The following is a 14,848-nucleotide window of genomic DNA, read 5'->3' as shown; positions in this document are numbered from 1 at the left end:
ACAAATGAATATAAATAAAACAATACAAATGTAAAAAGTGAGTAATTGTATCAAATAGAAAGTCCAAACTTCAAAATAACTAAAGTTATTTTTTTAAAAGTAGATTTAAGAGCAAAAACTGTAATCAACAATGAATGGTTCTATAACAACTTTAATAACTTTTTAAATAACAAATTACCTCAAACATTTAAATGCAAATAAATATAAATAAAACCGTACACATAGGGCTGGGCAATATGGCCCAAAAAAAATATCACGATATTTTTTTTTATATCAGTCGATATCGATAATTATCGATAAATGTCAAATCTTTATTTATTTCAAGTTTAAAGACAGATTTTTACTCCAACGTGAAAGCTGTAGAAACCAGAGCGTTGTGTTTTTAAACTACTCTTTATTGTCAGAACATATCATGACAAACTCTTGCCAAACAGGGGAACATTCACAAATCCGAGGTAGAACATTCAAACATTTGACATTTTTCCTTAACAAAATAAATATCTTTATTTCAGTAGTATTAGCTTGAGTTAGGATCCAGATTTACTTTTATGTTCATTAACAAAAACAGTAACATCTGTTAAAAAAAAGTAACAACATTATTTTTATTTGGTAAAATGTAATATTCTTTAGTTTTATTAAAATTAACCATTGGTCATCCAGCATCATGCATTTAGATCATGATAACCACAGATAAAATGTAACTTTATGGTTTCTATGGTATTTATGAAAACCAGTAGCCTAAATACATAATTAAAAACTGTAATTATATTCCATTAGTCCTTTAATACATTGTCTACATTAATAATATTATACAATTCAATATATATATCCCACGCACATTTCATGGTGCAGTTAATATTACTAGGCTAACGTTACAGTAAATCCGTGGTAAATGACGGGAATGTGTAGACGGAAAAGCCTTCTGACTGTATCGTTGCACACAGTGTTTCTCATGTTCGTCAGCGCGGTCTCATCTGCCTTTAAACTGGTTTAAATCACTGAGACATTTGTGTTCCTCGCCGAATTCAAGCGCTTCTCACTGGATCTAGTGACCGAGACCGATCAGAGTAAACGCGTCTGCTGGAGTGAGCTCGCGCTCGCGCTGCCGTTTGGACTTTGAGCCGAGCGGATAAACGGTCCGTGTGGCGCGCGCGGTTCAAATGAGATTCGTTCCGCTTTTGGCGCAAAAACATTATCGAACATTTATCGAACTCTTGATATCGTTTTATCGGGAAAAATTATATCGCGATAATTATCGTTATCGTTTTATCGCCCAGCCCTACGTACACAATAAAAAAGAACTTGAGCTTCCATAGATATGAACTGAAAACGCGCGTTCTGTTCACTCCCCGAGTGGACACGCACCGTTATTAATGTCTGTGCGACCGTGCACATTTTAGTTTCTCTTACAAATAAGCGCCAATTCGGGGTGCGGATTGCTTGAATGGTGGGTTCATTTGTCTATTCTTAATGGAAAACAGTACAATGACAAACTCGCTTAAATAGGCGCTTTTACATTTTGCTTTGAAACCAAATCTTCCACCGTCGTCTTGTCAGTCAAGAGTGAGGCCAAATGGGCGAAGTCAGGTGAAATTTGACTCCTGCTGCTGATCTGTGCTGCGCTTCTCGTTCGGCTCACGCTTTACTAAGCAGACATGTTCAGTTTTTAATGCTAGTGTCTGTTCTATAACTTAATTATTTTATTACTATAAAAAAAATCTAAATGATGGTGGGGGTGGTGCCGCGGTGGGCAAGGGATGTAACTGGTGTTGTGGCAGAACACCGACTATCGCAGCAAGCCTAACTAGTATCATATTATAATTTCTAAAACTATGGCCTATGGCAGTTAGAAAGACAAAGACTACTAACTGTAGCTAAGGCTTGAGTATTAATTTTTCATGCGTTTGCTCAGCAGACATGAGTATTCAAACATATTTTAAGAAAATGTTTTTTTGTTTTTAATGAGCAAGGGAAAATGGCACTACTGGTAACTTAGCCAGCGTTAGGGTTTAGCCTGAGATGGCTATGAATAAATGCAACAGCCTTTATTATGTGTCTCACTTAATTTTACGTGAAATTACAATAGAGGTCAACAATGAAACAAAATGCAGAGACAAAACTAAGATTCAAGCTGGTTCTGATCCAGTTGTTCGATGTTGCTGCTGGCATAGTAGTGAGAGTGCAGAGGCGGCAGCAGGTCAAATTTTAAATGAAGCATAGTCCCATTCACAGAGAGAGACCTTTTATGACAAAGCAAGGAGAACTCTACCATTTAAATGCTGTAATATCAATAATTTTCAATGCATAATGTTTTGATAATGAAATTCATTTTGATTACATAATATTAAGTCACACATTATTTTTTGTTTGTCACATGTAGTAGACCATTTTTGTGCCGTGGATAATAGGAGGATTTTCTACCCGGCTACCACCGCAAGTATATTTCAAATGATGCAAGTTTTGTATGGTTGAAGATTTGTTGCTCTAAAGAAGCATTGAAGCAAATGTAAATATGGTGATTCAGTAATTGGTTGTATAGCCAATTTGATTTGTTGCTTGACCTGCATTGACATTCTCATTATATTGCTGGTCTGAGCAATATAAAGGTCTCGCCATAGCATGCTAAGAGAGGCCATATCAAAAAGGGTTGTTTATTGTGATGGCAGAACTAGTTATTCACTTAAGGGCTGAAACCAGAAAATCCAGTGACTCGTCTGGCTGGTCCTTATCTGTCTGGTTTGTTTGACACATTTTACATAAAACCAATGTGCACATTCTGCAGCTCTTGCTTGCTTTATAAATGTGGTTTATCACTTGAATGTACTGGAAGATAAGGTCATTTAATAAAAAAAATGTTAAAATCAGCATGAAACTGAAGTTGCGATCGTCCTTTTTCCCCTGTGAATTTTAGTTTATTTTGATGTAGGGCTGCAACAACTAATCAACATAATCCATTATTATCGATAATGAAAATAATCGACAACGAATTTCATTATCGACTAGTTACGTCTTCGAGCTGTTCTCAGAAACCATCAGCCAATCATGTCGCTTTACAGTAGTGAATAAGCGTTTACCGCACCTTGCCCTCTCGTGCTTTGACGGATGCGTGTGATGTTAAATGCATCTGACATGTTTACCTCATAACTTGCATTCTATGGCTATATCCTTATTTGTAAATGTTAGAAAGTCACTACGAGTATTTACATTTAGCATGTTCTGACAAGTGCAGTGCCTTGTTAAACTTCAGTGTTCAATGAACAAGCAAAGACAGCGAGTCATGCACCTTCACACTAGTTTACAGTACGTAAAATACAGGTACCCTTGCCTGCTCATCCATTGAGCTACATTGAAATAGTACAGATCACTTGACCGAGAGCAAAACTCCCAAGCGCTCAGTCAGAGCGAGTGAAAATATATGCTAAACTTATACTTAGCCTCTAACACCCACTGGTGAGTAAAATCTAAGAATTTATTAGCCAATGGCTAATGATAGACATTATTTAGTCGCCCAGAGTGAAGATTTATTCGCATATGCGAGTGATTTACTCTCATTGTACAGGGTTGAGATGGCTAATTTGTGGTAATCCCCAGTCCAAATGAACAGCGATGGGGAGCTTAGTGTGGTACGTGTGGCACGCCTGTGCAAAATGGGCAAAGACACATTCTTTCTGTTGTGATTGTACTCGCCATCCAGAGGCCATTGGATTACTGCTTGCTGTTTGTCCCTTGTGGTGCCGTTTCAGCAGTGTAGGTTGGTAATTTACAAACAGTTACATGTGCTTGAACTGCAGTTTCTTTTTTTTCTTGCTCTCCCTTTTTATGCAGCTAGTTGTGAATGTGAAGGGGTATTATGTGCTCGTTTGCCGAGCCTTGTTTGGATTTTCTTTTGACACTTTCAGTTCCCCTAAAGACCTGCATGAAAATAGTTTCTGTTTTTTTTTTTCTTTTTCTTTTGGTTAATAGAGTCTGTGTAGTGATTAGTCTCTTAACTAAGTGCAAGAGTCTTTTAGTTAAACTGTTAGTGCTTGTAGGATTAAGGTAATTATAGCCTTCACAGAGGAAGCAGGTTATCTACTGTATGGTCTGACCATTATATGACCAGACGGCATGTATTAAGCAGGGCAAGAATTTCGCCGGCAGATTGCGGGCATTGCGCATAATTAAATAATTCCCGCAGGTCTCACCCTTATAATGCTGGAAATTCCTTCAAACATTTACAAACTGAATCCGCTGGGCTGCAAACTGTCACGGATTCAGCGTGAGAATCAGACTCACGCAATTGTCACTTCACACGCTGACGCCACACATCCATTTTCAGGCAGAGATAAATCGCGAAGCAAAGAGGACAAGACAAGACCGAGCAGGCTATTTTTGATATGAAACAAATTCTCTGCTCTCAGATTCTGTCAATTTTATTACGAAATTCAAACAATAAATACAGTTTTGGCTAGGACTGGGACGATATGGATTTTTTCTTACCGCAGTTGAAAAGCTAGAAATTCCCACGGTATAGCGGTAAACCGCTTTAAATCCCAGTTTAAAGTTGACAGGAACCGATCATGTTACTCTTTACTAGTGATCGACCGATATATCGGGCCGATATTTGCGGTTTTTGCTGTTGCGTTTGCCAATGTTTTTCCCCCCGGCATTATTTGCAGACAGGCGTCCACAGGCAGCTCTGTGTTGCTGGAGACGGTGGACTGCCGCTCCCCCACTAGCAGAGTGCTAGAATCTGCTCTTCAAGACAACGATAAGTTTTAAACTTTCAAAGCATGTTTTAACTGTTTGACTTGGCTAAAATATTGCCATACACTTTGAAAGTGGAAACACGTTGCTGGAAATAAATGTGCTTGCAACTATAGCTAAGCAAGTTTGTGGGTCCAAATGGAAAACGTGAATGCCTCTATAAAACGGCTTGCCATTGTATTTAGGGAGCAGCAAATAGCTAAGTTGTAGGCTATTCGTATGCATACGTTAGCTGTTACGAACACTGGTCATAGGATTAAGTAATGCCGACGTTGTTCCGTGGTATTTGTGTGTTTTATTCAGCGACCACCTGGCTGAGGTTTGGACGCGTGTGGTGTGTGTGTGTTTCCCACACATAGACTAACGCTAGACTCCACTTGTCCGACACGACTGTCGTGTGGTGTCGCGACGCCTCCCCACATTTGTACTTTGATGGGCGTTCCTCTAGTTTACCGCTATGGGTGTGGCTTTGAGCCAGCGGCCAGTCTAGAACAAAGAACAAAACGAGATTTTTTTTTTTTCTTGAATTACCGCTGGGTGTGAATTGTGCTAAAAAAAAACGTTGCCTTATCTTCTCTGAAAAGCGTTCCACACATTCAGCTGACACAAACCACACTTTCAATAACCCAAAGACCTGTATCCAGTGATGTAATGTTTTCTGTGTTGACACAAATATTGTGCGATGTCCTAAACTTCCGGGATAAATCGCACAACGCGTCCACTAATGACTCCTCCGATTCCCACACTAATGACTCATTTGAACCGATTCCATTTAATAAATGGTTAAAACAACTGATCTATCCAACACTGAACTCAACAGACGTCTGAATCGCTGTATAACAAATCGGTAATACTTTACAATAAAGTTCAATTTATTAAACTATATTAGTTAAAATTAACTATTAATAAACTGCAATTATACAGCATTTATTAGGTTAATCTTTGTTAATGTTAATTTCACCATTTAGTAGCCTTGTTGAAATCAAACGTTTTATGTTAACATTAGTTAGCCTAATGCACTGTGAATAACATGAATGAATGAACAGCTGTATTTTTATTAACAAAGATGAATAAATGCAGTAATAAATGCACCTATTGCTTATTTTTAATTATTTTTAAATAATAATTTAAAAGTTCCACCTTACCTGTTTTTACTATTTGTTAAATAGTTTTTTTTTTAAGTTCAATAAATGTTTTTTTTTTTATTATATTGAGACTTGTAACATTTGTTATCATCATGTAAATTGAGGGAGCAAAAGCAGTATCGGCTCCAAATATCGGCCAAGAAAATCGGCAGCCCGTATCGGTTATCAGCTAAGGCTGATGAAAAAACATCGGCATCTGCACTAAAAAAAATCCACATCGGGCGATAGTACCTACTCTTTACTACTAGTTAATAGTAAATAAACACGAATTAACAATGGGTCATTTGAAAGATACGGTTCAACTTATCTCTCTCTCTCAAAATGGGTTGCTCAAGGCAAGCGTAGGGCATGCTGCAGACGGCGATATAGACTCTCGCTTTTTGGGACTCGGGACAGTTGACTGAATTGTCACTTGCACAATCGGACCAGAGTTGCGTCGTCACTAAAGTTGATAATTTGCACGTCTTTAAGTCTTACCAATTTAAACAGTCAAGCGATTTTAAACTTAAAGGGTTAGTTCACCCAAAAATGAAAATAATGTCATTAATGACTCACCCTCATGTCGTTCCAAGCCCGTAAGACCACCGTTCATCTTCGGAACACAGTTTAAGATATTTTAGATTTAGTCCGAGAGCTTTCTGTCCCTCCATTGAAACTGTATATACAGTATACTGTCCATGTCCATAAAGGTAATAAAAACATCATCAAAGTAGTCCATGTGACATCAGTGGGTTACCTAGAAGTTTTTGAAGCATCGAAAATACTTTTTGGTCCAAAAATAACACAAAATAAGACTTTATTCAGCATTGTATTCTCTCCCGGGTCTGTTGTCAATCTGCGTTCAGGACTCCGCAGTGACGCTGCTGACGTAAGACGCTGATGACGTGTTATCTGGTGCGCCCGAGCTTCGTTTACAGTCTGAGGGAGATGCACGCTATATTCAAGCTATTCTACATTGTTTGTGTGGATATCATTTTTTTTAATGGTGCGTAAATGTGCATGTCGCGGATGAGACACTTTTACAGCGTGCGTCTCCCTCAGTCTATAAATGATCTTACGCCATCAGCGTAACTGTGAAGGATTGACAACAGACCCGGGAGAGAATACAATGCTGAATAAAGTCTTATTTTGTGTTATTTTTGGACCAAAAAGTATTTTCGATGCTTCAAAAACTTCTAACTAACCCACTGATGTAGGGCTGCACGATTTTGAGAAAAAACCTAATTGCGGTTTTTCTGACAAATATTGCGTTTGCGGTGCGATTTTCGATTTTTGCGTTCGATACTTTTAAGTGCATAAAACCAAAAATTATGAATAAAATTTGTTACTTTTACGACACAGAGGGTTAAATAAACTACATACATAGTGATTGAGGTAATGAGATTGTTTGATGCTTCGTGATTATTAAATACCTGAACCTAAATACCAAAGAATAAGAAGATATAATGGAAATCAACTTAACCACTTGGTCATTTGTTTTTAAATTTAACAATCTTAAACACTGAAAAATAGAAAATGAATTCTTATTAGATTTAGATTTACAATTAGAAAAACAAAAAAATTCTGTAGTCCACTGCCATTTACTGAACATGAAACTGTTATATTGCACACCAGGGTGGGAAATTAACTTTTTTGCCCGCCAGCCACAGTGGCTGGTGGACGCCCAATTTTACCAGCTACTTATATTTTTTACCAGCCACTTTTTCCGGAATTCAAATTTAATCTCCAAATTAATGTAGAAACAACAAAGACAGTATATTTTAAATATTTGTCTAAAAGGTAGGAGATATACAGAAATTGAATAAAGTTAAATTATACACAGATTAATCCTTAAAGTTACAAAAGTTTTTTAGTCAAGAGCAGTGAGTGTTTTTCTCTGTTCCCTTTGTTCTGTGATTAACTTTGCTGACAGAAAGCTTTATTGGCTACTGTCCCTTTAAGAGCAGCCGCTGCTGACAGAAACGCGGATCTCACACGCGCCTCATTCTCTCACAACTCTTTGTTAATTTAAGACTTTATTTAACTAATTTAAGAGTGCTCAGTCTGCTCTTATGAGGATACTCGTCAAAACGGACATGTTGGCATAATTGCGTGTGTTAGTTCGGTCAACTTCAAGCCGAAAGAGAAATCGATTCTGGCGCTCAATTTGTCTTGAATGGTTTAAAAGCATTTGCACGAATAAAAGTGCACCATATAATGTAACGCCAGCCGAAAGGATAACAGAAAAAACGGATGATGCGTTAATTACGTTAAATATTTACCACGGAGTCTTCTCTTCCCATTTCTACCAGTGACGCTTTATTCAACTTCCCGCGTCGATCTGCGCACGTCAACAGCGCTACTGGGTGGTAGGTTGCCAGGTTGAGCTCACAAATGAGTTGAAATGTGATGTGTTGATTGCGCGAGTAGGGTGGGTTTCATACAAGACCTGGCAACTGGGCAACCATGGAATAATATTGATGTGATTATACATATAACGACATTTGGGAATACAGATTATGGGAGTTTCACCGGAGAAATTACCAAACGGAAGGGGTACGGGAGATGAGTGTGAAATACGGGAGTGTTGACAGGTATGATTATGTGGTAGCCTATATGACAAGCACTGAGCGCGTCAGGTTTTTATCGACTGAAGTGACGATCGCTAGTCGTTCGCACCCGTCACTGTGGCTGGTATACAAGTCAAAGTCTCCCGCCACTTTGAAAAAGTGCCTTTGGCCATTTCTGCGCAGTTCCAAGCTTTTTCTATTGGCACAATTCGAGGTACACGACACGTTGTGTGTTAGCTGCTTTGCTGCTGACAGAAAGCCGGTGCACTGCATACAACCTTGTTTCCATTGCCATTTCTAATTGGCCAGCAAGCCAGGAACGCGAGATTCGACCATTTTGATTGGCTAATAGGTTTGTCACTCAAATGTCAGAGGCGGGGGAAAAAACCTCAGACTCCTGTGGTTAGGTTATCGCGGGAGTTAACCTCAATATCGATGCGATAAAGGTTAATCGTGCAGCCCTACACTGATGTCACATGGACTACTTTGATGATGTTTTTATTACCTTTATGGACATGGGCAGTATACTGTATATACAGTTTCAACGGAGGGACAGAAAGCTCTCGGACTAAATCTAAAATATCTTAAACTGTGTTCCGAAGATGAACGGTGGTCTTACGGGCTTGGAACGACATGAGGGTGAGTCATTAATGACATTATTTTCATTTTTGGGTGAACTTAACCCTTTAAGTACTCGCGCGCTCTCTGAGAGATTGTTTCTCTGCGCACAACATTCAGTAAAACTGCTTCACAAACCGCTCGCAAGTAACCACTTGTCAATTCCAGTCTTCGTGAGTATCCTCGTAAACATAGTTGGTTATGTCTTAAACACAAACAGTAACTTGAGAAATAAAACGCATGCATAATGGATCCATGCACTAACTCTTAAAGTGACAGCAGCAGTGTCTGCCATTTGTTTCATATGTGAAACATCAAATGGTCAATGAAACGATTTGAGAAAAACAATCTAATGTCATAAAAACAAAGGTCTTCACGGCAACCCGTCAAAAAAAAAAGTTTGGTTTAACTTAACAGAAATACATTACTGATGCACAGTAGAATTTAGATAAGTCTCAATGTAATTATTATTCTAACACTAATACAAATAAATTATCAACTTTATTTTTGTAAGGAATAATCACAATTTCTTTCATGTTTAAATTTTTACAGTAAAGCTCAATTTTGAAGCACATTGTTTGACAATTTGTTTAATTTCATTTGATTAAAATAAATTAATTCATGTTTTATGTCTTAATTTTTTTTCTATATATAAATACACACGCATGCATGTATATATTTAAGAAAAAATTGTTATTTAGGCTATATATAAAATATTTCAATTTATATATATATATATAATATAAATTATATAAAAATATATATGCAGTATATAAATGCAATTAATTTATGATATAAAACGGGGTGTGTATTTATATATAAAAAATAATTATACACAGTACACACACATATATTATGTAAACACAAGCTTTTATTTTGTATGCGATTAATCGTTTAACAGCCCTACTATTGGCCAGCATCACACAAATGACCAGCGTTGGCCAATAGCGAGCCTATGTTCTGGCGTACAACCCAGAAGCGCTGCTCTGTTAAAAATTGAATATGAAAAATTGATGCACATAACAGTACACAGATTAGGCTTTTGTGTTACGTTTTGCCATATAAATTTTCTCCTAACGGGAGAAAAGACCTGCTTATTTGGAGACAAGACATGCTTGCTTGCTTGCTTCTAAGATCCGACGCATCACAATCATGACATGGCGTCATTTGAAACTTCAACCAGTGGAAACTGGATCTTGGGTGAGGGTGGGTGGGTATAGTGGTTTGGGACAACATGTGGAGACCAATCAGACACTCTCTTACAGCTGGAGTGCGCTTGGATTGGGCTGATCGCCCTGATTGATAGGTCTTGATTTACTGTGCACCATAGAATAGGAGCACAGCTGAAACAGCGCTGGAAGATCATCATTCATCAACCAGATCTTATTACTTCTATGTAATTATACATATTATGTATATGCTTTATGGCGTTTACAAGTAGTTAATTAAAACTCTCTTGTTTGGAGAGTTTGTTTTTGTTTGTGCCCGATAACGATATGCCGAACATGTATTTATTGTTTTATTTCAGTTTTTGACAATTATAACAACAGTACTGAATCCAACAAACTAAATGTAACGCCTTATAAATACTGTAATTTCACTCCTTCCTTACATATAAAACATACTAATCAATAAATAGTCTTAATGAGTGCAAAAAAAGTGCAGTCACTAAAGTTGCTTTTTTAAAATTAAATCTTTATTATGTAAACAAACGGTTTATAAGGTTTTACTAAATTAATTAGGTTTAAAAAATGTATGATGTAAAAATAATTCTAACAAATTTTAAAAAAGCATATAACATTCTTAACTGCCTGAATAAAAATAAAAAAACATTACTGCTGTTGCATTTTTTATTTTATATAAATAAAAATAATTATAATAAAATAAATATTTTATTTAGCTTATTAACAACAGTCAAAATAAATTTACAAAGTCTAATGTTTGTACATTGTGTAATGTAATGGAAAACACGAATGACGGGAGTCTATCTCCCCATAAATATAAGCATTTGTTTTAAACAGATTGAAGTGAATGGAACACGCTGGAATATTCGCTGGAATACTTAAACATTGTCAGAAAAATAAACAAAACAGCGAATGCATCACAATTACCGAGTCCATCTCATCTGGCATGTTATCAGAATTATTAATGTTTTGTCATAATTTCACATTATGAAATGTCTGCTGACAGAGCGCTGTTTTTATCTGTGCGTTTACACAGAACGTCTCTCGCGGAGATAATTAACTTCTACAGAGCTGTAATTATTTAGACGTTTATTAGCTAAATAAATGTTATGGTAGACGTTAATATAATTTAAGTAGTTTTAAACGAGTGGATATTGTTAAGTTGCATACGGTGGCCATGCTGAAGCATCAGATCATCAAACCAGTGTGTGAACGGCACTATGAACACGACTTCACGAGACTGATGATGAGAATAGACAACAGAGAGAATTAAATTTAACGATTTTATTTCAAACATGCACCCATTCGTGGCTGTTTTATTTAATTCATGTTAAGTTATGTATTTTCGGATTACAAGACTCTGAGTTCGTCTCTCTTTTTAGCGCCAAGTTTAAAATGCAAGCATTTATGTAATATTTCTTATGTGCAAATCTCCTTTGTGCTTCAGTGGCTGTTAAGTTTATTAAGGGATGCAAGTTATTTTACTCTTGAACACCGTTGTTGACTCATCTCTCCCCAGACGCAGTGCTTTAATGGCTGTCTTGCGCGCAACTCTCAAAACGGCCACAAGACTGCGCCATTATCTGCGAATGCGATATTTCAAAACTGACTCCCGATTATGGGAAAACTATACAGGCCTATTGGTCGATCTCTTTATTTTTTTTTACTTTTGATAAAAAGGTCACCATTTTTCCAAATGACATAACCTTTTATTGCTTTGAGATATCAACACAATATTTGGCCCAGCTGCAGTTGAGTCCAAACTTGATTTTACGAGCTTCCTTATGCTTTCTAATAGTCATCATGTCAATCATCAATAACGACAAAATAAATCATTAAATGGCATCCCTTTTTTTAGGGTTTTTTCAGCAGTGATGTAACATAAGAACCACCTCCTGGCTGAACCTCGTTCTATCAAATGAGATGCACTTGTTTTATATCGTTTTTTTTTTTGTGTAAAGTTATAAGCTATTACTTTTAAGAGTGCCACTTAGCCGTGAAATCATAAAAAAAATGCATTCATGGTGTAAGTGGTCAAAGGTTAACACTTTTTGTACTGAAGTATGACGTTTTCAAAAACTTCAAATTAAAATAAATTTACAAAGTCTAATGTTTGTACATTGTGTAATGTAATGGAAAACACGAATGACGGGAGTCTATCTTCCCATAAATATAAGCATTTGTTTTAAACAGAGTGAAGTGAATGGAACACGCTGGAATATTCGCTGGAATATTTAAACATTGTCAGAAAAATAAACAAAACAGCGAATGCATCACAATTACCGAGTCCATCTCATCTGGCATGTTATCAGAATTATTAATGTTTTGTCATAATTTCACATATTGAAATGCCTGCTGACAGAGCGCTGTTTTTATCTGTGCGTTTACACAGAACGTCTCTCGCGGAGATAATTAACTTCTACAGAGCTGTAATTATTTAGACGTTTATTAGCTAAATAAATGTTATAGTAGACGTTAATATAATTTAAGGAGTTTTAAACGAGTGGATGTTAAGTTGCATACGGTGGCCATGCTGAAGCATCAGATCATCAAACCAGTGTGTGAACGGCACTATGAACACGACTTCACGAGACTGATGATGAGAATAGACAACAGAGAGAATTAAATTTAACGATTTTATTTCAAACATGCACCCATTCGTGGCTGTTTTATTTAATTCATGTTAAGTTATGTATTTTCGGATGCTTTCTAATAGTCATCATGTCAATCATCAATAACAACAAAATAAATCATTAAATGGCATCCCTTTTTCTAGGGTTTTTTCAGCAGTGATGTAACATAAGAACCACCTCCTGGCTGAACCTCGTTCTATCAAATGAGATGCACTTGTTTTATATCGTTTTTTTTTTGTAAAGTTATAAGCTATTACTTTTAAGAGTGCCACTTAGCCGTGAAATCATAAAAAAATGCATTCATGGTGTAAGTGGTCAAAGGTTAACACTTTTTGTACTGAAGTATGACGTTTTCAAATTGCGAAGAATTACACAGAAAAAATGTTGAGCGCTCCTTTTATAGCTCAGTATGATACTATAGAAGAACAATGGTACATTTAGTTAGAATATAATTTTAATTTTCCCTATAAAACTTAGGTTGTGTAAAGTACATTTTACCAGTGCTTTACTGTCAATTTCATTTCAAAGAAATAAACATGTAATATTATTAGTAACTGCACTTAGTAAAGCAAGACAAAAGTACATTTTGTAATTAAATTACCTCTTATAAACAATCCCCCCTCCCCCCAGCGCTACCAAATCAGGTTCTGGCGCCACCATCTGTAGAACTTAGTGTCACCGGTGCCACTGCTCTCAAATGTTAGTCTGGAGCCCTGACACTGAAAGTGCACGCACTGTAAAATGAAGTGCAACTGTTGTATTTGTAATTCACGTTTTAAATTCATCCAAAGTATTTTAGTCCTAAAGGCTGATCACACCACACTAAATAACTGTCAATTTACAAACAGTCACAATACATTCAGTAATGTTTAATTTTCCACACTCATAGAATGTTACACATTGTCCAAAGTGAATGCTTGAAGGGTCTCTCTCTCTGCCAATGCGTTGTCCTGTAAAGTGGAGCATGAGGGAGCCATTTTGCCATGCTGCATGACTCATCACTTTCCAACTTGCTCTTTACTTTCACCCAACCTGATGTTGCAATCATGCGGTAATGATGGCTGCCACGTCCCCATTTACCCTCATACACAGAGCTTTGATTGTGTTTTAATAAGTGGGCTGAATTTAAATTATGGACACATTATAATGCTGATTCTCATGCCAAAAAGACCACCTCTGTCTTAAATGATGCCATAATGCTAGAGAGAGGTTTTGCAAAGTGTTTTCAATTAACATGAAGTTAAAATTAACGCTTACAAATCCTTAAGTGTCACCTAACATTATGCACTTCTTTTTGGCTTGTTTTTTTACAGTACATCTTTGGGGAGTTCAGTCCAGACGAGTTCAATCAGTTCTTTGTGACTCCCCGCTGTTACGTTGAGGTAAAATAATTACACGTGAATACATCTAAAACACATGAAATGTTAGGCAGTTTTAACTTTATTGAATTTGCCTTTTTCTATCATGCTTTAACTGTTTGGCCTAATTTGTACAATTTGAATGTTTGAAATTTGCAATGGAAATTACAGTTTGCAAATCGTGTGTAATGTTAGTCATGTGTTTGTTCTCACAATTTGCAACATCTGAAATTGAATTTTCATTAACACTGTGTTTTTAATCTTTCTTAAGCCTTTTAAATATTTCATGTTACTACTAGTGTAAGAAATGGAAGTGGTAATTTTACATTTAATTTTCCTTTTGCTACAAAATGTTTCACTTAGGATATGTATGGGATATGTAATTTCAAATACCGAAATTCAATGCCATCATACTCTTTATCCACCTTTTCCTCTCCTTTTCTTCTGTACAAAAAAGGCACGATTCATTATTTATTGCACATCCTTTGCTGTACATTTTAATTGCAGATTAAACTCTGGCCTTTTTACCCGTTAAGATAACATGCATTTACATTTATAGGATAGGTTATGGAATAAATGTTTGTATATGTACTTTTATTGACTTTATGTGATTGA

The 14,848-nt window shown here is 36.4% G+C and overlaps 1 protein-coding gene across 4 annotated transcripts in view; it reads left to right on the top strand.

Moving 5' to 3' along the window:
- usp10 (ubiquitin specific peptidase 10) overlaps positions 1-14,848 on the top strand; it is a 40,887-nt gene that overhangs the window by 5,526 nt on the left and 20,513 nt on the right. For all 4 annotated transcript variants that reach the window (XM_079600168.1, XM_079600170.1, XM_079600169.1 and 1 more), the window contains exon 2: positions 14,189-14,257. In XM_079600168.1, the coding sequence (XP_079456294.1) occupies positions 14,189-14,257 (69 nt within the window). The remainder of the gene's footprint in view (positions 1-14,188; positions 14,258-14,848) is intronic.

This window comes from Phoxinus phoxinus (genome assembly GCF_949152265.1).
Source record: "Phoxinus phoxinus genome assembly, chromosome: 2".
NCBI classification, from domain to species: Eukaryota; Metazoa; Chordata; class Actinopteri; order Cypriniformes; family Leuciscidae; genus Phoxinus; species Phoxinus phoxinus.
The sequence above is the reverse complement of the archived record's forward strand: the minus strand, read 5'-3'. Positions and strand labels throughout refer to the sequence as shown.